This window comes from Xenopus tropicalis, chromosome 5, assembly GCF_000004195.4.
Source record: "Xenopus tropicalis strain Nigerian chromosome 5, UCB_Xtro_10.0, whole genome shotgun sequence".
NCBI classification, from domain to species: Eukaryota; Metazoa; Chordata; class Amphibia; order Anura; family Pipidae; genus Xenopus; species Xenopus tropicalis.
In genome coordinates, this window is record NC_030681.2 from 14,607,943 (window position 1) to 14,632,263 (window position 24,321).

Genomic DNA, 24,321 nt, shown 5'->3' on the forward strand with positions numbered 1-24,321 from the left:
CAAGGTGGTGAAGACTTTGTTTGTTTGTACTTAGTACCAGGCCTGGCAAAATAATTTCATGGTATTTAATGCCAGTCTATGAGCGAATGTAATAAGTTGCCCCTTCTGGGCAAACCTGCACGGTGCAGCCTGCCTGAGCTGATACCAGGGCATTATACTCCTTGCATTACTGCTACACTACAAGCAGATTACATGCTTTGTGCTTTTCCATAGAGAAAAGCTATCAATGCGGCTGATGCTCACAGTCCTGCTAGTCCGGCATTAGCTGAGCTTCATTATCCAGCAGGTGGCGCTCTCTCTCAGTGCTGCTTCCTGCTCTTGCCTAATGGTATGTCCTGGTTATCTTGTTTGTGTGTGTTCTGCCCGCATTCCTGCTTCTCAGCATCCTGCCCTGTTCCTGGATTCCTTCTGCTAAACTCTTGGCCTGACCCGACTTGTCGGTACTGTTTGCGCCCTATGAAGAGCAAAGCTTGTCTTGCCCCTACCTGCTTGCTCCTAACCCTTTCCTGTAGGCCACCATTCCTTACATACACACACAGTCATATCCCTGGCCATGGCATAGAGTTATACTCACCTCCATTGCAATCATGTTCAAAAAAAAAAAAAGCTGCCAGTTTACAAGGGCCCTAAGCTGACAGTGATTGTGAGAACACATGGACAGGCATTGGAGCAGCCGGATACATATATTAAAGTTTGACAGCTAAATAAAGCCAACCATAGCACCGCCGCACTGCTTTCCATCTAAGAGAGCCCCCCCCCCGGGCATATGCGGCACACAGGCTTGCCTACAGCAACAGGGCAATTAGGAAAGCTAATTAGTAAACAGGAAATCTAAATTGATTACTTAACTCTCCCTGGGAGTCCCTCGTGGCTCATTCGCTGCCACAGCTGCCATGTTTATTCCCTCGTGCAATCATTCATTAATTCTGCTTCTATCCCTGTGCGTTACCACTCAGCAGCACGCAGAGACGGGGAACCCAGAACTACGATAAAGGGCGTCTCCCTGAGGAGTGTGGAACCCCCTGAACCTCAACATGCAGGATATAACACAGACCCATAATAATAGTGTTATAATAATGGTTCTGTATTAAAGGAACCAAGTGATGCTGATCCTATGCACAATAATGGAAACCCAGTGCGCCCTGCATACTGTATATAATAAAGGCAGGTTTGGGTGCCAAAGGCACATGTAACTAGCAAACACAATACTGTAAGGAGCCATGAGTAAGTAGGGAGCTGAGGAAGGCTGAGGGAAACATTGCCCCTAGAACCAACTCCCAATTGTCCCGTTTCTGTCACGTGTCAGGGGCAGTTAAACAAATGCAAGGCCTTACACACACGTTTCACCCAAAGGGAACATGTAGAGTATTTTCTTTGTAGGTTCTAACGTCAGGGCCCATGTGTGTGTTGCGCCTCATCTGTGCTTGTTGGTTCAGCGCATCCAATCAGTACAACCTACATAGAAAATACTGGTGGTCATTTATAAGCACTGGGCAAATTTGCACCAGGGCTGTTACCAGTGGCAACCAATCAGATGTTTGATTTCATTGTTCTTCTTGCAGCTGACTCAAAACAGCCAATTGCTGATTGGTTGCTATGGGTTACTGCCCAGGTGCAAGGTTGCCCAATGTTAATAAATGAGCCCCACTGGGTCTAAAGGTGGCCAAACACATTTAGATTTATATCGGTGCGTTTATGCCCTGGGGCCCTGTGTGGTAAAACACATTAGAAAGCCGCTGCACAGGAACCAATCCTGAGTACGGGCCCTAAAAGTACGTTGTTTTCCAGCAGAATTAAAACATGATGAGTCCTTTTAAAGGGGAAGGAAAGTCAACACATTATAAAAATGTGCTCGTGCCAACTTAATCGATAGGTTACAATTTGACAAATCCATAAAACAATAACATACCTTTTTGTGAAGTTGTTGTGCTTACAACGTTTTTCAATAATGTGCAACTTTCAAATGGGGGTCACTGACCCCTGCAGCCAAAAAACTATTGCTCTGTGAGGCTACAATTTTATAGTTATTTTTTACTACTTAGTTTAGTCCACTCCTATAAATTTATCAGTCTCTAATGTATTCCACTCCCTGGTTGTTAAGGTAATTTGAACCCTAGCAACCAGATATAAGTGCTGAATTTCCAAACTGGTGAGTTGTGGAACAAAAAGTGAAATAACTAATCAATAATAAAAAATGAAGACTGATTGCAAATTGTCTCAGAACATAAAAACACACCCGGCTACAACTGAGCACGTGCAGTGGGAATCTGGGATTTACTGCGCACAGACGATAGCCAATCAAGGCAATTGGACAGGAGGATATTGGGTAGTGGGGTCAGCCAAGGCTTATTTAAACAACTGGCAGACAGCAATCTCCTATACTTTAGTCTGTTCTTCTGGCTTCGGGCAGTGGTTTAAAATGAAGACAAGCAATACGAATGGAACAATATACAAACATATAGATTTTATTATGGGCTGCTTTCCCCCAGCAACCGCCTTTCATTACAAAAGAGAGAGAGGGTCACATGGCTGTAAGTGGAATAGCATTTTTTTTTTTATAGAAAAAAGGCAAAAATACTTTAACGTTAAGACTTTCATACACGGCTTGTGGTTTGTAGGCAGGGAATGGTGCTTCTTGGCTACACAGGACAAGGCATTGTGCAACTGAAGCCTACAGGGCGGGGGCACCCACTTTACTGCTTTCCCATAGAGTAACACTGTATCTTATCCTATTGTCATTCCCCCTCAGGATACATAGGATGTGCTGATACACAGCTGCCTTTATATAGGAGCGGCTACCAGTACATAGTCGTACCCCCGACACAGCACTATTTTAGCCACACCCTCCAAGGGGAACATCTATACATTTAGCTTCAAAGGTTACATTAAAAATAGATGTCTGCCATTCCATATTCTTCTTCTTTCTAGTATGAAAATAGCCAGTGAATAAAAATACTTGGCATCAGTGCAACCAGGAACAAACAGCTGCAGAGGCCTCATTTACTAACATAGGCACTACAATGCAGTTGTCGACAGCAACCAATCAGCAGTTGTTTTTGATCAGTCTACTAACAGAAAAGTAAAGATATGATTGGTTGCTATGAGAAAGCGAACTGGTGGATTTTAGCAGCTGTTAGTAAATGAGCCACATAGATATAAAGGGGATCTAAACCCAAAAAATACATTGGGGTAAACTGGTCCTCTGAGCATTTCAGCAATTAACATATTTCTATTTTAAATGGTTTCTGAAATAGCCGTTTTAAAGGGGTTATGTAATAAAATGCACCAAGTTAGCCCAAGAGCAATAACTCATAGCAAGTCTTATTGGTTGCTATGGGTTACTGTTCCTGGGCCGAGAGTGCCAGCGACCCTAACAGACTTTGTATTTGGTTAACCCTCGGGTTGCCGACTCTCTGTTGAGGGCCCGCTATAAAGTGCCAAATATGCCAATCTTTTAGAAACCATTTAAATAAATGACAAATACAAACTGCAAAATTGCTCAGAGAAGCAAATTTTTTAATGATTTTTTTTGGTACCTGCTTGCCTGCAGCTCCTCTCTAGCAAGCCAATGGGGAAGGGATTTCTCTTGCCCACTTCCTGAGCTCAGGTTCAGCATTTGGAATTCATGTAGCTTTGCCCTACAGCTGAGCTTTATCCAGAACTTTATAGCTGCAAGGAAAAACAGCACATTTACTGTGAGCTTCTACAGCGGCAAAAATGAAACCTCTCTCTTTTTACCCAGTGTGATCCAAACAAACCCACTTAATAAACCTTGGGCTCAAATTGAACACAGGTATTATAAAGCCCCTTTATATCGTATTCTATCCTTGATAGCCACTATGTACAGAAAGTGGTAACGGCTTATTTCTAGAGGTAATAATTCCCCAGCACAGAAAGTTCCGTCTCCAGTGCTAGGGAAGCCTTCACCGGAACCACATTCAGCCATTACACAGAAGGGCAAGGAAAAGACTCCACCGTTCAAAGGAACCTTCTGACCCAACGGAAAGCGTTGTGTAGAATAACTAAGTAAATCCGCCCAGCTCTGCTGAAAGTCGAGAGGTTAAAATACATAAAATATTCACTTTGAGGCTCCGGCAGTGACAGGGGACCCATACAGCCATAAATGGAACGGCGCAATGCTTTTGCTACCATCGAGAGAAATAATGAACCTATCTAACAGTGCTTTGGCTCTATAGCAGTAAAACCACAAAACCTTAACTATAGAGCTCCTTTAACTGTTTCATTAACCCTTTCCTGCCACAGTATCCCCGGGAATAAGAGAGCTGGTAAGTCTATTGCTTAGCAAAAAAAAAATAGATGACAGGTGCCAATGAGCTTATTGCCGCGTGTTACCTAATGAAGGCCGGGGAAAGAATAGCTCAATAGGTCAGGGTGTATTAAGTGCTTACGCCAAGTTTTGTTTTAGTATTGACTGGAGGTGGCCACACATGTTAAGGTTCACTGGTTTGGCAAGGTCACCAAACAAGTGGATCTTCTCCCAGTATCCCAACTAAGGGGGCGATATCTGGCTAATTTGATCAGCGTCTGGCCCATCAGGATACCAGGAAAACTCCCGTGTCAGTGGTCCCTACTGCTTCTATTTGCCGGAGTTGGACCGGTCCATGGGGATATCAGGAAAACTCCCGGTGGCCTATTTCATTCCCTATTCCTGTATGAGAACAAAGAGACTAGGATTATAGAGAGATTAAATGAGCAAATGAGGAATAATAGTTTAGAAAATGGGCCCCTGGCATCCCAGTCTAACACTGAATTTGATTATTTGGCCCTAGGGCCAACTGACTTAATTACAACAACGGGCATAGAAGCCATCAGACCGAGGACCACATCAATGATCCAACAGGAGAATAAGAACCTGTCTGATTTTTGCCCAGATATCGATCGGGGAGGCCCCTTGGGGGGCTCCATACACAGGAAGATAAGATGCCAATCAGTCAAAAGGACTCAAACCGGCATCTTAACTCTGCCTGTGTATGGCCATTTTATCCATGTGTGGCCAGTTGAATGGGGTTGTTAATGTAGTATTGCTACTATACACTATTCCAGGTAGCTGCCCCACTGCCTTCATTGGTAGCTGAACTACCAACGCAAAATGAAAGTGTTATGGAAGGAAACCTAATGCATATGCAGTGTAGCCGAGGGCAAGCAGTAATTCCTGAGGCTATGTACAGCAAAAGGTTGGCCACACATGGGCTATTTACTTTCATTTTCAGTTGATGTGCAAAAGTGCACTGAGACGGACTGGCCAATCAGGTGGCTAGACAGATGTGTGGCTCCATCTATAGTCAAACACAGTTGAAGCTAGTTGTCTTTATATGCTGTAATGTGATTGGCCCACAGCGTTTAGTTTAAAGAACCCACAGACAGATTAAAGGCCATACAATCCGATTTGCCGTGTGTGGACAGTTTTACAGTGGGACTACCTTACTTGTTTGGAACCCACAACACTATTTACTTGTGCAGGTAACAGTCATATATTATCTAAAGTGACTTGGGTTTTGTTTTTTTTTTAACCAGCTGAAATACGTATTCTTAGTTCCCATTTGAAATCCACTAAACAAAAATCTACTAAAAATCCCAGAGTAACAGACAGAAAGAAACTCTTACAAACAGACTGTACATCCAAATAAAGCAGCATAGAACAAGTGAAGTGCTGGGTTTATTTGACACATTATATCTATTTTAGCTGTATACATATGTACTGGGACAAATGCCTGCCCCGTCTGTGGCACTGGTAAGGGCACAAAATGAACACAAACAGAGTAATACTCCCTCCCACACTCAGTACTATCTAATACTCACTGGAATGGTTTGCATAGGTCACCACTACGATGTAAATGACTGGCAAAGCTGGTTCAATATCAGTGTTTAGATCTATTAGTAATGACGGCATATCTCCCGTTATTGTTTGGATGGTACACTGGATCTAGCACAGACTGGGATATAATGTACATCTGCATATAACCCTCAGGCTGCTAGCAAAGTCATGACAAATGCAATTCTGTGTAAGGGTGAAGACACATGGAGCTACTAGTAGCAACTACTTGTCGTGGCTACTAAAATAGACAATGCTGATCATTTACCGATAATTGTCTCTACGTGTGTTTTAGCAGAGGCAATTCTCAGTATTGTCTATGGCAGGGGATTTTCTGGAGCTCAGTAGCTGTGAAAAAGTAGCGGCTACTAGTAGCTCTGTGTGTGTTCACCCTAGGGGTAAAGACACATGGAGCTACTAGTAGCAGCTACTTGTCGTGGCTACAAAAACAGACAATGCTGATCATTTACTGATAACTATACGTGTCTCTACGTGTGTTTTAGCAGAGGCAATTCTCACTGTTGTCAATGGCATGGTATTTTTTTTGGAGTTTAGTAACCTTGAAAAAGTAGTTGCTACTAGTAGCCCAGTGTGTCTTCACCCCAATACCTGGGGGAGGGGGGGAGGTTAAAAACAATGGGAATCATTTAAAAATCTGTCTCTCCAGTAACCCACAGCAACCAACCAGAAGACACCATTTATGATACCTCCCAACCATCCCTATTACAGTGGAACAGTTAAGAATCATGAACCTGAGGATAAAGGGTTTACTGGAGAGTAGGTGAGGTTTAAAAGTGTGTAGTGAGCCCTTCTTTTTAAATCTGGAATGTTGAGGGATAGGCTGATTAGATATTAACGGATAATAAAACAGCCCGCTCGGGCCAACCATGTGCTGGGCCAACCACGTGCTGGGCCAATCCAATCGCTTGGCCCCTAGGATCAAATGATAAAAATCCTTGCAGATGAGTAGAGCATCAATATGCTGACACTGCCCTCATCAAACTGGCCCAATGGATACCTGGCTGGCCTTTAGCAAGATGACAGCTGGGCCGGCCCTCAGGGAGGCTCCCATACACCTTTACCCTGCAGCCCCTACATAGGTTTGCTTACATAATGTTTATATTTGCAATTAATTTTCATTACTGCACTAGTTCCTAGTGAGTGAGTTTATGAGCTGTAAACGGGGCTTATCCTTTTCCTAGTGGGAAGTTAAAGATACTTTAATAACCAGGACTTGTTTAAAGGTTAGGCAAGAAGTACCTTCCTTTGTTTTTTTTTATTTGAAAATAGAAACAGTAGTGCCAGGTGCCAATGTTTCGATAAGAACCTCCAAACGGAGAATTGCAACTGAGGAAAAAAAAATGTAAAACGCCAAAAAAATAAAAATAAAAAATGTACATAGCAGACTAACACACCTATGTGCAACACAATCAAAAAAAAAAAAAATATATAATATATATATATAATATTAAAGAATTCAAGTCATAATTCTTACCACTCCCGGAATTACTTTACTTATTTTACAGATTATAAAAATTAATTCTTCTCCCCAGCAATCAATGACTGGACATAGAAAAAAATTGTTGGGAAAAAAATATAACACGGGGTTTATAAAGCGGCTATGGGAAAGGCCTGTGTAACCTATTGCCCTGCAATGCTCGCTACCGGCCCCCCCAACAGCCAGTCCCTCCAACGAGTCGGCTTTATGTGATACTGAGAAGGTTGCTTGCTTTCTGTACATTAGCGGCAAAGCCATGTTTAAAAGTATTTGCCTGCGGAGCAGAGGTTGTTGTCATGTTGTTTTTATTTGGCACTTGCATTGTTCTGTATGTTCTGCACACACAGAGCCGGGTTCTGCTTGTCAGCCAGAGTTTTCTTTAGCAGCAGGTCATCCAGCCTCCTCCACAGTTCTTCTCTTTCTAGTTCTTTTTTTTTCTCTCTGGGAAAAAAAGACAAAAACAACGTTGCAATTAGTCGCTTGACTTGCGAGTCTGGGGAGGCAGCAAAGTGAAAGCAAAGACGTCTGTATGTTTATTTACAAGCACTTATACAGTTTAGTCCTCACTGTATTAAAGGGGTTGTTCAACTTTAGGTTAACGTAATAGAATAGCATATTCTCAGCAACTTTTCAATTGGTCTTCATTTGTTATACTTTTATTTGCCTTCTTCTTCTGACTTTTCCAGCTTTCAAATGGGGGTCACTGACCCAGACAGCCAAAAAACTATTGCTCTGTGAGGCTACAATTTTATGGCCGTTGTTGCTTTTTATTACTTATACTTCTATGCATGGCCTCCTCTATTGATATTCCAGTTTCTTTTTCAAATCACTGCCTGGTTGCTAGGTTAAATTAGACCCTAGCAACCAGATAGCTTCTGAAATTTCAAACGGGAGAGCTGCTGAACAAAAAGCGCAAATAATAAACTACAAAGACCAATTGCAAACTGACACAGAATAGCACTCTCTACATTATACTAAGGGCTGTGACAGACGGGGAGATTAGTCGAAATCGGCGTAGTTTCTTCTTAAGGCCGCATATGCCATCCCACCGGCGATTTACATTGTAGTCGGTGGGATGGCATTTCGGGGAGATTAGTAGCCCGCGACAAGGGAGATTTGTCTCGCGGCGACTAATCTCCCCGTCTGTCCCAGCCCTACAGCTTAAGCACATTTTAATAGCTAAACCTATCCATCCTGGCCTGGCCCCTGCCCTAAAACCTGCCCCTGTTTCTATGGGTAATCACGCTGGGCATTGTTGTTGCCCAGGGAATTAGAAGCTCCATGGGCGGGAGATGGAATGCCCGGCATTGCTCCCCCTTATCTGAACAACATTCGTGAGTGCCCTTGAGTGTGAGACGATTGATGCTCAGAAATGCTGACTGCTGCAAGAAATAGAAGCACAAAAACCAAAGTAAATTCTAATTTTTTTTTTTTTAAAGATGAATAACCTTCCTCAAACAATGTAACAAAAACAAAAGTCATGATTTTTATGGGGTTCTTTTTATTTCTAAATTACGCTGTTTACATAGCAAATAATTCCCTCTGCCATTTAACATTTTACTCTTGAACCTACAAATGTGTTTTCCCATGACAGTATTCCTTTAAACTTCCACTTGCTTTTCAGTTAACAGCAAATTGAATCATCTGATTGCCAGGCCCGGACTGGCAATCTGTGGGTTCTGGCAAATGCCAAAGGGGCTGCTGTAAGATGCCATAGACAGTCACTATTTATTGGGCCCATGGGGGGCTGTTTGGGCCTCTGTGTACTGGAAATGCCAGGGTCTATTTTGAATCCCACTCTAGGCCTCCCCCAATCAGAGGAATAGAGCATAGCATTATATAATGCCTTGATAAAGCGCATATGATTTGCCAATATATACAATAGGTTATGCAGTAGTAGACTCAAGTAGACTCAAACAACAAGCAAACCAACTCCATGTGGGATATAAAGCACATTTGTGCTGCACTGTATTTCTCTCCTGGGGTCTGTGAATTGCATAGCAACCAATCAATCAGTAGTTAGGGGTTTTTTTGGGGGGGGGGGCTGTGATGGGCTACTGGACACAGGAAAACCTTGCTATTATTTGTGCACAACCGTAAAAGAAAAACATATGAAGACATTTCCAATTTGGACAGTGTGAAAATGCAAATTTCTGGCCAAACAGAGAAATGCAAACTTTACCACTGACCAAACACGCTGAGACGATAAACAGTGTTTGCATACCTTTGTCGCTCTGCTTTGTACGAGCCTGTAAGTTCATCAAAGAGTTTTCCGTTCATTTCCATTAAGGTTTTCAGTACGTTGTAAACCAGAGCTACGATGGTTCTAAATAAAGAAAGGGATGTTCAAACCGAATCCATGTAAAACTACAAAAACACATTATACAAACCTAAATTTGCCCTATTCAAATGCACCTCACAACATTTGCACCGAGCACTGGTCTCCGTATACACAATGCAAACCAAACCCACATCACTAAGAAAACAAAAAAAAGTGTGCAGCTGTCATTTGAATGTGGGGCTACGTGAAAGCTGGTGTGTAGCCATTACAGAAATGATCTAGTATAAATAAATTTAAAGCAACTGGACTTGTTTGGTAATCACTGAAGATGTTTACATTGCTACCAAACAAGTCCAGTTGCTTTAAATTTATTTATACTAGATATAGCATGACCTGGATGAATGAAAATCTTCATAGACACATTACAGAAATTGTGGCTTTGTATTTTGGGACTGTTTAGATCCCGCTGACTGAATAAAACAATAGGCCAAAAACATTAAGTTCAGCACAACATTTATTGCACTCCTTAGGGCTGTGACAGATGGGGAGATTAGTTGCCAAAGTTGCCTTGAGAGGAAACTTCTGTGACTTCAGCAAATCGCGGTGCCGCGTATGCCATCCCACCGGCGATTTACATTCTAGCCAGTGGGAAGGCATTTCGGGGAGATTAGTCGCCCCCACAACAAGGGAGATTTGTTGCGCGGCAACTAATCTCCCCGTCTGTCACAGCCCTTAAACTGTATTTTCTACTGTAAACACGGATATAATGTCTCTCATTAAGCTGTTGTTCTCTAAAGGGATGGACAGGACTATCAGAATAAATTCCCTCTATGGAAGCCTATTCTTAAAGCCACTTTAGACCATGACAGACTATCGTGAGCAAAAACCCTATTTGGGGCTGATTATATGATATGGGTGGGTTGCCCTTTAAAATTTTGCAGCATGGCGCTGAGAAGAAAAGTAACCAGCCTGCTACATTTTTGGTGGGAGCAGAGCACTGGCCTGGTGTCTGAAGGAAGCGACTAGATTCAGTGGGAGATGCCAAAAAACCTTGCACACACTTCCCCAGTAGGTTTGCCACCTTACCCGGCTCCTTACTCCGGGCAGCCGGTGAAACACAGGGGGTGGGGAGGGGATGGTGATGTCAGAGGGGCGATGATCGGCATTTCGCCAATCATCGATTCCTGCCCGGTTTTTCCTAATTTGGAAAACTGGAGAGGCAGCTTTGACCCGGACAGCTCAGTTATAGGAAGGATTGTCCAGGTGAAAACTGCCTGCTCGGTATTCAAAACCAGTCAAGTGGCAACCCTGTTCTTACATTTTTCTTCACACACCCTCTAAATGTACAAAAGACTTTTGGCTAAAATGAGGAGAAGCTCAGCTTCTCAGCAGCTGCCCAGAGCACACTGAGCATGTGCAATGTGACTGACACTCCTAATAAAATCCTAGACAGGAAGCTCATGTGACAACTGTGAAAGCCTGGATCATTACTACTACAGAAAGGCTGAATCTTTAGGCTGGTTAAATTATTTCAGTATATAAAATATGGTATTTTTATCCATATTTATTTTTAGGGGTTAGTTCTCCTTTAACTGCAGTTACATTTACAAATACCTTAAAAAACAATGAGGATTGTTAATGTATATTGAAAAGTTGCATAATGAAATGTAATGCTAACAGTAGTTTTTGGGTGGAAATGCCCTTTAAAGGGGAATGTAACCCAAATAAAATTAACTGGTTTTAACGGGTCCTTTGAGCACCTTTGTGACTTATGTTCATTATTTATTTCAAGTGGTTTTTGAGATATTAGCAATTTTATACTGCTAGACAGACTTTCAGCTCAACAGTTTTTCGAGAGTATCAGCAACCATAAGTGTCTATTGCACTGGTATTGGTCTAAAAATGGAAATATCTCAAATCAAATGAATGTAAAATGCAAAATTACTCACAGAAACATCCAGGAGTAAGTTAAATGTATTATTGGGTTTAGATGGAATAAATATATGAAATCAGAAAATAACGTTTACGTACGGGTTCCAGTGTTCTTTGGAGATTTTGTATAAACTACCAAACATGATTGGTAGAATTTTGTCAATGTTTTCTTCAATCAGGCTGAGAATGTATTCATTGTTCCAGAAGTACAAGGCTCGTTCTGCAACCTGAAAAACATCCCCAGTGCAGCGTAAGGAAGTGTTTCTTGCCAAGGGAGAGATTACTGCTACACAATATATGCACAGATTGTCTCTATCACTCAGTGTATATAGAAATATTAGCATTTTGCTGGAAAAGTCAAACATATATCCTTCTGGGCAGGGAGACACAAAATACAGATTCAGGAAGCCGAGCTGCAAATGAAGTGTTACATCCTATAAGCTCTGGCACAGCTGCTCCAGCTTTATTGCATCACAGCTTCAGCCCATGATCTAAAGGATTATTTAGCCCTTTCAAGCTAATGATCAAACACCAACACACTTAATAATATACATAATTAATAATAATAATATATACACTTAATTAATAATAATAATAATAATAATAATATATATAATATAGCAGAGGCTACACCTCCAGCAATTAAGAGCCATTATTGGGCTGGGTTTGTACCTCTATTTTATTTCCTACAGAGGTAAAGCCCTGAACCCTTAGGGGTATATTTATAATGCTGTGTAAAAAGTGGAGTAAAACATTACCCGGTGATGTTGCTTATAGCAGCCAATCAGATGCTTTACTTTGGTTTTCTAACCGTTGAATTGCTGATTGGCTGCCCTGGGCCACATCACCGGTAATGCTTCACTCAACTCCAAATATACCATTAAGAGTTCATCTGTATGACTAATATTTCAAGTACAGGCCTTTAACCAATTGTTTTCTTTATTGGAAATTGTATCTCTTTTACCCACCTGAAAATGAGAACTGGACACGCATTTCGATATTTGCTTAAAGAGAGGCTCCTGAATCTTTTTAAACTGTGTTGGCTCAATTACGTCCAAAATTTCTTCTATTTCACCTAAATACATCACCTATTGGAAAAAAAAAAAAAAAGAGTAGAAGGGAAGCAATGAAGTACATTATATGAATTCAGATTAACTACAATCCCAAATAAACTGTAAAAAAAAAAAAGAAGAATATGGCTAGAAATGCTGTATATTGAGAGGGATATGCATAGCTCCACGTTTGATCAGCTAGCTCGAGTAATGTGCTATGGGCACTTTATTGGTACTTTCTTTGGCCAAATAACGGACCTGGTAAATCCCTTGTATTAATAGTAACACTAAAGTTGCAGTAATAGTTTTATATATAGCTACCTCTTTCTGACTGCAAGTTTTTGGCCAGAACTTCAGTAATCCTCGTATAACCTGTAAGATAAGGCAGAAGGGAGAACATTAAAGCAACAAGCTCACAATTTAATCAAACTTGACAGTATATCCGTACAAAAAAACAATTTAGGAACAGGATATTTTTGTAACTATAACCCAAAATTACCAGACAATACCAGGCCATAGAGTGAACCAGGATGATTAATGCTGAAAGGGGATCTAAGCCCAAATCAGACATAGAACTCACTCGCTGCACAGTCCCAGCCAGGCTGCTATTAGCGGGGTGATTCACCTTCAGGTAAACTCTTAGTATGTTATGTAATAGCCTATTCTTAGCAAGTTTTGCCTTTCTCATCTGACTCTTTCCGGCTTCCAAATGGGGGTCACTGACCCCGGCAGCCAAAAACCTACTGCTCTGTGAGGCTACAGTTTTATTGTTTTGTTCATTTTATTACTTATTTTTCTACGCAGGCCCTCTACTATTCATATTTGTCTCTTTCCCACCACTGCCTGGAAGCCAGGTTAGATTTGACCCTAGCAACCAGATAACTGCACAATTTCCAGACTGGAACACTGCAGAACAAAATGCTATATTCAAAAACCCAAGTAAAAAAAATAAAGACCAACTGCAAACTGTCTTAGAATAGCACTCTTTACATCATAATAAAAGTCTATTTGAAGGTGAACAACCCCTTTAACAGAGAAGGCTACATTTAACAGTAAAGGTGGGCATACACGGCAAGATCTTCTCCTGATATCCCCACCTACGGGTGGGCAATATAAGGCTAATTCAGTCGTTATATCAAATCAGAACGGTGGGTATACGCGCTGTGGTTTGGGAAGTACATCAATGAGCCGATGCGGTCCCTGATCAGTGGGAAAAAAACAAACCTGTCCAATTTAAGGCCACGTGTTGATTGGTTGGGGAGATCCATCATTCCTGCCCATACACGGGCAGATAAGCTGCCGAAACAGCTACTTGTAGCAGCTACTTGTCGTGGCTACTAAAATAGAGAATGCAGATAATTGTCTACGTGTGTTTTAGCAGAGGCAATTCTCACTATTGTCTATGGCAGGGGATTTTCTGGAGTTTAGTAGCCATGAAAAAGTAGCTGCTACTAGTAGCTCCATGTGTCTTCACCCTTATATGTGCCTTTAAAGGAGAAAGAAAGGTAAAAACCCAGTAAGCTTTATCAGAAAGGTAAATGTAAATACAGCCATAAGCACTCACAGAAACGCTGCCTTGTCTGTCAAAAGATTTCTTGTGTCTGTAATTCCTGTGCCAGAGACACGCAGCTCTCTGTTCTTCCTGCTCCCCTCCCCCCTTCCTCAAGAATACTAAGAACTCCCTCCCCCTCCTTAGGAATGTGGATCTGAACCAATCAACAGGAAGCTGACTCATAGTCTAACTGAGCATGTTCACTGGTCTGGGTGTCTGTGCAGGAGTGAGGCATTATGGGAACTTTCTTTACACAGCTCAGCGTTTTTTTTCCTATGAGGCTTCTGATCATCTGAACGGGAGAAATATGGGGAGACTTAAGGGCACTATTGAGACAACTGAAGGTATGCCTGCAGCTCGGGATTAACTCTTTACTAGCCTTTCCTTCTGCTTTAAAGAATAAGATTTGGCTTAGTGCTACTGCCTCACAACCAACATGGCAATTATGTGCAGAAGGGGTAACCTGGAATATAAGGGTTAAAAATAAAGCTGAATGTGTCTGATAAAAGCCTATAAGACTAGGGCTAAAGCACAGAATGCTCTCTCATATCATTAGCCCGGCTATTTTAAAACAGGGGCCATTTTATCGTGCCGGTGCCGCCTACTCGAAATTAAAACAAACCTTTTTTTATTGCATTTTTCTGCCTAAGCTCAGGATCCAATGTTGCTTTTGGCTGTTCTTTCCTCAAGGTGAACTCGACTGTTTAGGTCAGGGGGGGATTTGGGAAGGTTTCTGGTCTAGCCGCTTTTGTATGCTAATAGACATTGGAATTTTCCCTTCGGATTTTAAACCTGCTTTGTGCTCAGTTCTTTATTTACCGAAAAATAAATACAAATACAAATTACAAAAAAAAAAAATCCTGCATCCCCATTATGGGAGTATTAAATGCCATGAGTGTTTGTTTAGAGAAGGCTGAGCATGGAAGCCATGCCAATGATCACAGCTGCTGACCTTGAGGCAGATCCCCAGTTCCTGTTAAGCTAAGTACATATTAGAGCGCACGGATTCCTTTGCACCGCTTGCTTGGTGGCTTGTCGTGTTAAAGAAAAACAATGCAAAGCAGGAGTTACTTTATTTCAAGTTCACCACTTTTTTGTTCAGCAGCTGTCCGGTTTGGAATTTTTAGTAGCTCTCTGGTTGCTAGGGTCTTGTTTACCTTAGAAACCAGGCAGTGGGTTCAATGAAAAACTGGAATATGAATGACAGGGGACGAATAGTAAGAGAAGTAATAAAAAGTAACAATATTAATACATTTGTACGTGCGCAGAGCAAATGTTTTTGGCTGTTGAGGGTCGTTGACCCCCCCCAAAAATGTAGAAGTTGAAGGCAAATAAATAAATAATAAAGACCAGTTGCAAAGTTGCTAGGACATTCCTTAACATGATAAAAGTTAATGTAAAGGTGAACTGCCCCTTTAAAGGGAAAACAAGCCAGTTGTATAGCACCAGCGTACCCTCGCTTTCTATACAGCCTTGACATGTATAGACTCGCACATAATATGGACAAATACGATAGATTGATAGAAATTGAAAATCACTGACAATAATGTATATTGAAAGTTGCTTAGAATTAGAGCTGAATTATGAAAAAAAAAAAAAACTATTTTTGGGTGGAGTTCTCCTTTAAAGGACAAGTCAACCCAAAATATAATTTTCTGCCCAATAAAAGAAAACATAATTCTAAGCAATTTAGCACTATACATTCATTATAAATTTGCAATGGTTTTTGACTGAAACAAGGCAGCAGCCTGACAGACCTGACTCGCTGGGGGAGACCGACCTTTGCAACATTGTTTAAAAAGTAACAACCAGGAGTTCAGCAAATGCTGCTTTCAATAGCAATTACATTTACACATAACTTTTAAAACATGATGCATTGCACTGTGATGTTCCTTTCCATATTGACATCACGTGTGCAGCAGGGAATTGTGGGATTGGGAGGATGCAGGCTGAAGGCCGGCTGAGGACAGGTGACAACTGTTATTTTTATTTGAGCCTCAAAGTAGTCAGCCAGGGGAACAGGGGGCGAGGCTTAGGGAACTGTTCCAAACCATATTATTACATCAAAAACTATATTTACTTTTCAAAAAGATTAAATTGTATTTGGGGACAGTTCCCCTTTAATGGTCCTCAGCCTACCCAAGAGATAGGTAGACCTCTTAGCATGGCCCAAACCTTGGAAACAACTGGACAACCCTGCTGAACTGCAACTGCCAGAATCCCTGGAGTCGTCACTTACAACAAAGATGAGTTCCGGCAAGGGATACAGGTATTTGTAGGCAAACACGGTGAACAGGTGAGAGCAGAATATGCAATTTAGACAACAGCATGTTTGCAAGTAGGAGTCAGCGGGATTCTATGAGAAGACAAATCACAACTAATTGTGCTATCAATTAAAATTTTCTAATTAAGCTGGGGTGGAGGAGTCTGACACTGCAGGAATCCATTATATAACACAATCATGGCTACGCTTTCAAATCAAATGGACACACAGCCCCTTAATGACTGAAGTGTATTCCTGGCATGACTGCTGAGGAGAATGTTCTGTAGGCAATGCAGCAAGCACTGAATTATAAGATTTAAGTCCTAAACATAACAAACTGGCCAATATTCCGACCAATAATAATTGCCAGACAACAATCATAGAAAAGTTCGGGAATACACTGTAGGTCCCCCAAGGATATCTTTGGATACACAATCCTTGCACAGTAGTGATGTGCGGGTCAAGAAATCCTCGACCAGAAAACGACCCTAACCCTACCCGACCCGACTTCTCTCTATATATAGACCCTCGCCCACCCAGCAATGACATCACACAAGGGGCGGGGCATGTTGGGCATGCACATATAAATTAGAGAGCAGAAAGAGTTAAGGTGGCCATACACGCTACCCCACCTACGGGTGGGCGATATCAGGCTAATTCACTTGTGTCCAATTAGAACAACAGGTATAGGCACACGTCGGTTCAGGGATTGCATCAACGAGCCAATGCAGTCCCCAATCAGGTTAATTTTTAAACCTGCCCGATGTCAGGCCAGATATCGGTCGGGCAGGCCCGTCGTTAGTGCCCATACACAGGCCAATAAGCTGCCGAATCAGTGTAAGGGGCCAATATCGGCAGCTAGAATCGGCCCGTGTATGGCAGCCTTTAGGCAGTGTTAGGTGGCAGGCGTAGAGGGTGAGCGGAAGAGCAGATCCCAAACCCACTCAAGTTCCGCAATTGATGTGCTGAGGTCAGACCGAACCCGCCCAGGTTAACCCATGGGTCCTACTGGTATCAAGCCAACCCGCACATCACTATTGCAAAGATATTTTTTTTACCCAACCAAAATTTTCTAACCTGTCTGACTGACCAAATGGCTGCTTGCCATGGTACAAAAACTGTCGGGATGTTAATTCAGATCCCACACATTGTCCAAGAATCATACGTGCGTGTATGGCCAGCTTAATTACTTGGACTTACTGAGGATGTGTGCAGAAATAGGAATTATACAGTAGGCTCTAAATTTGGTAAATTACCAAATCTAAATACAGAAGAAGTTCACAATGCAAAGTCTGAGAATGTCAGACAAAGGATCACTTGTCCTGCCCAGAGGCCTCACAGAAATTTCCAATCATAATAAACAAACACTGTACATCATCAGATACTGAAATACTGACAGGGAAGCACTGGTTGAAGAGAGAAAACAAACATTATTTGACCACCAGCACCAATGAGGGTAACAATGTATAAACAGCAGCAACTTAACAATGTATTTTCAAAATGCTGGACGTATGAAGCTAAATGTTGAATTAGTACTAATTTCAGTAGTTGTCTGTATCAAGGACCATAGATAAGCACAGCCCATGGGTGATGCACAAAGCCCTAACCCAAGAGATTCGGAAGAACAGTAAAAAGATTAACTTGAGGCAGAAGTGATAAATATGTAGTTGGCTTAAACTAACCGCACTACTTTAAGGGTTTTTCTGTAAGGAGTCTAAGGGCTCTGGCACATGGGGGAGATTAGTCGCCCGCGACAAAACTCCCTGTTCGCGGGCGACTAATCTCCCCGAGTTGCCATGACCCGCCATGGCACACGCGGCAGCGCGATTTCCCGAAAAAACTCGCGAGTCTTTTCCGGCGATTTCGTGTGCCAGAGCCCTAAGGGTGAAGACACACAGAGCTACTAGTAGCAGCTACTCTTTCATGGCTACTAAATCCCAGAAAATAATCTGCCATACACAATACTGAGAATTGCCTTTGCTAAAACATACCTACAGACAATTACCAGTAAATGATCATCATTGTCTATTTTAGTAGCCACGACAATAAGCTGCTACTAGTAGCTCTGTGTGTCTTCATCCTAAAGCTGCCCATACACATAAAGATCTGCTTATCTGGCAAGACCAAATTGGGCTAGGGCCAAGCTTATTACTGCCACAGAGGGATCTCCCTGGGGTGAGGACAGTCCTCAACCTATGGGATTTTTTAAACCTGTCCCATAAATATCTTGCAGATGTATTGTCCCGTGTGTGTGTGTGTGTGTGTATATATGTGTATATATGTGTATATATATATATGTATATATATATATATATATATATATATATATATATATATATATATATATATATATATATATATATCTCTATATATATATATATCTATCTCAAACATACCATCTTTGACTTTAAAAAAAACAAAAAATAAATAAGAACCAGCAACAATACTTACTGGATCTGTGAGAGTCGTGTCTTTCTCCAAGAACTGTACAACACAATACGCTAGCTGCATACAGGAGAGAAAGCAACACATACAGCTGTTAGCAGTGAGTCATATCATGGCTCTACAACTTTAATAATAGACTGTATTAAAATAGAAAGTATAATTGGTAACTCTGTGCCACATCTGTATTTTATTCACTATAAAGGCATCAAGAAAGGGCAGCAAAAATGTCAGAGCATTATAATACATGCCACATATTACTGCCCCGTAAGTATCGCATTGAGCTGTAGTGTAGTGTACATAAACACCTAGAAAGAAATTGGACAGAGCACTGAAAATGTGAACAATATAATGACAAGAATAGGGAGAGGCTCACAAATGGTTTATGCTACCTCGAATTAAAGGCAATGGGACAAGTTGGGGCAAGCGGCAAAATACTTTTGAGTGGAAAAAGTGCTGCAAATTTATGCAGTTTTTACACATTTTATTTATAGCAGAATCTTACACTCGGCTTCACAATGATAACACAGCTATATAAATACACATGATTCAACACTATGGGGCACATTTACTAACCCACGAATCCGAATTGGAAAAATTCCGATTGGAAAACGAACATTTTGCGACTTTTTCGGCACCTTTACGACTTTTCGGAAATTGTCCCGACTTTTTCGTTACCAATACGATTTGCGCGAAAAAACGCGAGTTTTTCGTAGCCATTACGTTGCACTCGTATCTTGTCGGAAATTTTCCGTATTGAGCGCTCGTAAGCGGCGGGCGAAACTTTCAGACTTCGCATGATTTTGGAAGCCTCCCATAGGACTCAATGGCACCCTGCAGCTCCAACCCGGCCCAAGGAAAGTCTCCCATAGGGCTCAATAGCACTCTGCAGCTCCAACCCGGCCCAAGGAAAGTCTCCCATAGGGCTCAATGGCACTCTGCAGCTCCAACCCGGCCCAAGGAAAGTCTCCCATAGGGCTCAATGGCACTCTGCAGCTCCAACCTGGCCCAAGGAAAGTCTCCCATAGGGCTCAATGGCACTCTGTAGCTCCAACCTGGCCCAAGGAAAGTCTCCCATAGGGCTCAATGGCACTTTGCAGCTCCAACCCGGCCCAAGGAAAGTCTCCAATAGGGCTCAATGGCACTCTGCAGCTCCAACCCGGCCCAAGGAAAGTCTCCCATAGGGCTCAATGGCACTCTGCAGCTCCAACCCGGCCCAAGGAAAGCCTCCCATAGGGCTCAATGGCACTCTGCAGCTCCAACCCGGCCCAAGGAAAGCCTCCCATAGGGCTCAATGGCACTCTGCAGCTCCAACCTGGCCCAAGGAAAGCCTCCCATAGGACTCAATGGCACCCTGCAGCTCCAACCCGGCCCAATGAAAGTCTCCCATAGGGCTCAATGGCACTCTGAAGCTCCAACCTGGCCCAAGGAAAGCCTCCCATAGGGCTCAATGGCACTCTGCAGCTCCAACCCAGCCCAAGGAAAGTCTCCCATAGGGCTCAATGGCACTCTGCAGCTCCAACCTGGCCCAAGGAAAGTCTCCCATAGGGCTCAATGGCACTCTGCAGCTCCAACCTGGCCCAAGGAAAGTCTCCCATAGGGCTCAATGGCACTCTGCAGCTCCAACCTGGCCCAAGGAAAGTCTCCCATAGGACTCAATGGCACTCTGCAGCTCCAACCCGGCCCAAGGAAAGTCTCCCATAGGGCTCAATGGCACTCTGCAGCTCCAACCCGGCCCAAGGAAAGCCTCCCATAGGACTCAATGGCACCCTGCAGCTCCAACCCGGCCCAATGAAAGTCTCCCATAGGGCTCAATGGCACTCTGAAGCTCCAACCTGGCCCAAGGAAAGCCTCCCATAGGGCTCAATGGCACTCTGCAGCTCCAACCCAGCCCAAGGAAAGTCTCCCATAGGGCTCAATGGCACTCTGCAGCTCCAACCTGGCCCAAGGAAAGTCTCCCATAGGGCTCAATGGCACTCTGCAGCTCCAACCCGGCCCAAGGAAAGTCTCCCATAGGGCTCAATGGCACTCTGCAGCTCCAACCCGGCCCAAGGAAAGTCTCCCATAGGGCTCAATGGCACTCTGCAGCTCCAACCCGGCCCAAGGAAAGTCTCCCATAGGGCTCAATGGCACTCTGCAGCTCCAACCCGGCCCAAGGAAAGTCTCCCATAGGGCTCAATGGCACTCTGCAGCTCCAACCTGGCCCAAGGAAAGTCTCCCATAGGACTCAATGGCACTCTGCAGCTCCAACCCGGCCCAAGGAAAGTCTCCCATAGGGCTCAATGGCACTCTGCAGCTCCAACCCGGCCCAAGGAAAGTCTCCCATAGGGCTCAATGGCACTCTGCAGCTCCAACCCGGCCCAAGGAAAGTCTCCCATAGGGCTCAATGGCACTCTGCAGCTCCAACCTGGCCCAAGGAAAGTCTCCCATAGGGCTCAATGGCACTCTGCAGCTCCAACCCGGCCCAAGGAAAGTCTCCCATAGGGCTCAATGGCACTCTGCAGCTCCAACCCGGCCCAAGGAAAGTCTCCCATAGGGCTCAATGGCACTCTGCAGCTCCAACCTGGCCCAAGGAAAGTCTCCCATAGGACTCAATGGCACTCTGCAGCTCCAACCCGGCCCAAGGAAAGTCTCCCATAGGGCTCAATGGCACTCTGCAGCTCCAACCCGGCCCAAGGAAAGTCTCCCATAGGGCTCAATGGCACTCTGCAGCTCCAACCCGGCCTAAGGAAAGTCTCCCATAGGGCTCAATGGCACTCTGCAGCTCCAACCCGGCCCAAGGAAAGTCTCCCATAGGGCTCAATGGCACTCTGCAGCTCCAACCCGGCCCAAGGAAAGTCTCCCATAGGGCTCAATGGCACTCTGCAGCTCCAACCCGGCCCAAGGAAAGTCTCCCATAGGACTCAATGGCACTCTGCAGCTCCAACCCGGCCCAAGGAAAGTCTCCCATAGGGCTCAATGGCACTCTGCAGCTCCAACCTGGCCCAAGGAAAGTCTCCCATAGGGCTCAATGGTACTCTGCAGCTCCAACCCGGCCCAAGGAAAGTCTCCCATAGGGCTCAATGGCACTCTGCAGCTCCAACCCGGCCCAAGGAAAGTCTCCCATAGGGCTCAATGGCACTCTGCAGCTCCAACCCGGCCCAAGGAAAGTCTCCCATAGGGCTCAATGGCACTCTGCAGCTCCAACCCGGCCCAAGGAAAGTCTCCCATAGGGCTCAATGGCACTCTGCAGCTCCAACCTGGCCCAAGAATAGTCACCATACTGAAGCTTGAATGAATCCGAATCTTTCGTACTCGGCGCGAAGGCTACGAAAAAGTCGCGACTTTTCGCGCAAGTAGTAACGCTACGAAAAAAATCGGCAAATTTTGCGCAACATTCGGAATGGCAACGAAAAAGTCACGACAATTTTCCAAAAAAATCGCCAAATACCGATCATTACTAAAAAAAAAAAACGCAATCGGACGCATTCGGCCCGTTCGTGGGCAAGTAAATGTCCCCCTATGTATCATAGAGTTAACATGGTGTATTACAATGCCACTATTATAAAGACTTCTACATTCTTTACATACATTATTTCTTGTAATATACAAATATCAGGGATGACAAAATGGATACCACTTTATTAGGATATAGTTAATAAGTTACATAAAGGTTTTGGCTGCGGCACTTACCTGTGCATGAAACAAGGCTAAACCCTTTGCTGTGTGCATAGGAATCAGGACCTTCATGAGGAACTGCTTATGTTCAGCTTTCAGTGGTAATGCAAATCCGTTTATGATACTAGGGAGGGAAAAAAAAAAGGATACTGAGAAACAATTATAAATAAATCAATGTATTAGAATTAGTGAAGTACATGTATTTACAACGGATGGGGTGCACACAAAACACCAAAAGGGCAACAAATAAATAGGAATAAGTCTTTAGGGGAGTAACTATGCCACTGCAACTAAGGAATACAATTGGGTTGCCCCCTATAAATGTAGCTGCCTTGTGCTACTCTTCTCTCACTAGCAATGAAAAAAATGAAACACAACTCAAATGGTACAATGAGCAAAAGGCCAGACAGCTCCTCTTACCTGATACATAACACAGCTAACTTGTGTGTCTTTGTGTTTATATAAACATATTATGGGTACAAACATGTATCTGTTACTTTATTACCAGTGGCACAACTCTTATGTGAAAGGAATCTGTTCATTAATTCAGTTCCTTATGCCGTTATGAATATAACAAACCGAGTTATTGTCTGGGTGCCGGATAATAAAAGAAGGCACCTTATTGGCAGTATTACAGGAGAAAATAATCTTCTTGCATGTAAGCTTAAGGTACTTTAAATGTTATTGTTTTGTACAAGATATATACATAAAAAAATCCCATAGCAATGGGAAGCACAAGCCCTATTCATGGAACTCATGCTGAACAGGTAAAGTGCCCTTGTAAGCATGCCTCTGCGTATGATTTACTCATAATAATGTCTGAAAACAATTTAATAAAACAATGAAAATAAGGTTTCCCTAGAGTGGCCCTTAAAGGAACAGTAACACTAAAAAATAAAAATGTTTTAAAATAATTAAAATATAATGTACTGTTGCCCTGCACTGGTAAAAGTTGTGTATTTGCTTCAGAAAGACTACTGTAGTTAATAGAAATAGCTGTTGTGTAGCCATGGGGGCAGCCATTTAAATTGAAAAAAGGAGAAAAGGCACAGGTTACATAAGAAGATAACAGATAACTGTGTAGAATACAATGGGAATCTATGTTACTTATCTGTTATCTGCTTAGCAACCTGTGCCTTTTCTCCTTTTTTCAATTTAAATGGCTGCCCCCATGGCTACACAACAGGGTATTTATATAAACTGTAGTAGTGTTTATGAAGCAAACACACAACTTTTACCAGTGCAGGGAAATAGTACATAGTATATTAATTATTTTTATACACTTTCATTTTTTTGGTGTTACTGTTCCTTTAAATGTAATTAAACAAGGCCAACTTAATAGGAGGTTTAAAGGAGAAGCAAAGGTAAATTATTAGTGGTTACCAAAATTAGGCACCCCCTAGTGATTGCATTTACGTACCTAATTCTCAGCAAGCACCACTGAGCAATAACTGTCATTTTTGGCTACCCTGGGGCCTACACACACGCAGTAAAGTGAAAAGGTCCGGCTTTTTTTTTTTTTTTTTTTTCACTTTTCTGCATATGCACACCCATGCAAAGAATGAAGAAGCAGGAAGAGGATTGCTCTGTGGTGCCTGTTGGAAGAACCCTGGGCCGGAGCAGTTTTCTGCTAACAGAGACACCATCCCGGGGTATCGGGTAAGTAAATACAATCGCTGGAGGGTAGTGCTGGGCGGTATACCGGTATATACCGAACACCGTTTTTTTTTTAAAAAATGATAAAAATTTTTAACTTACCGGCATACCGGTGTGGGCGCCTCCTGGCAATTTTTCTTACTATTTCCGGGTTG

The 24,321-nt window shown here is 42.9% G+C and overlaps 1 protein-coding gene across 1 annotated transcript in view; it reads right to left on the minus strand.

The window, feature by feature from the left end:
- Positions 1–7,619: 7,619 nt before the first annotated feature.
- Positions 7,620–24,321, minus strand: part of ppp2r5a (protein phosphatase 2 regulatory subunit B', alpha) — a 57,365-nt gene continuing 40,663 nt past the window's right edge. Inside the window, exons 7-13 of the mRNA NM_001078689.1 lie at positions 22,526–22,634; positions 18,863–18,916; positions 12,918–12,968; positions 12,513–12,632; positions 11,644–11,771; positions 9,556–9,657; positions 7,620–7,772 (exon numbers count right to left, since the gene is read on the minus strand). Coding sequence (NP_001072157.1) covers positions 7,637–7,772; positions 9,556–9,657; positions 11,644–11,771; positions 12,513–12,632; positions 12,918–12,968; positions 18,863–18,916; positions 22,526–22,634 — 700 coding nt within the window. The 3' untranslated portion in view covers positions 7,620–7,636. The remainder of the gene's footprint in view (positions 7,773–9,555; positions 9,658–11,643; positions 11,772–12,512; positions 12,633–12,917; positions 12,969–18,862; positions 18,917–22,525; positions 22,635–24,321) is intronic.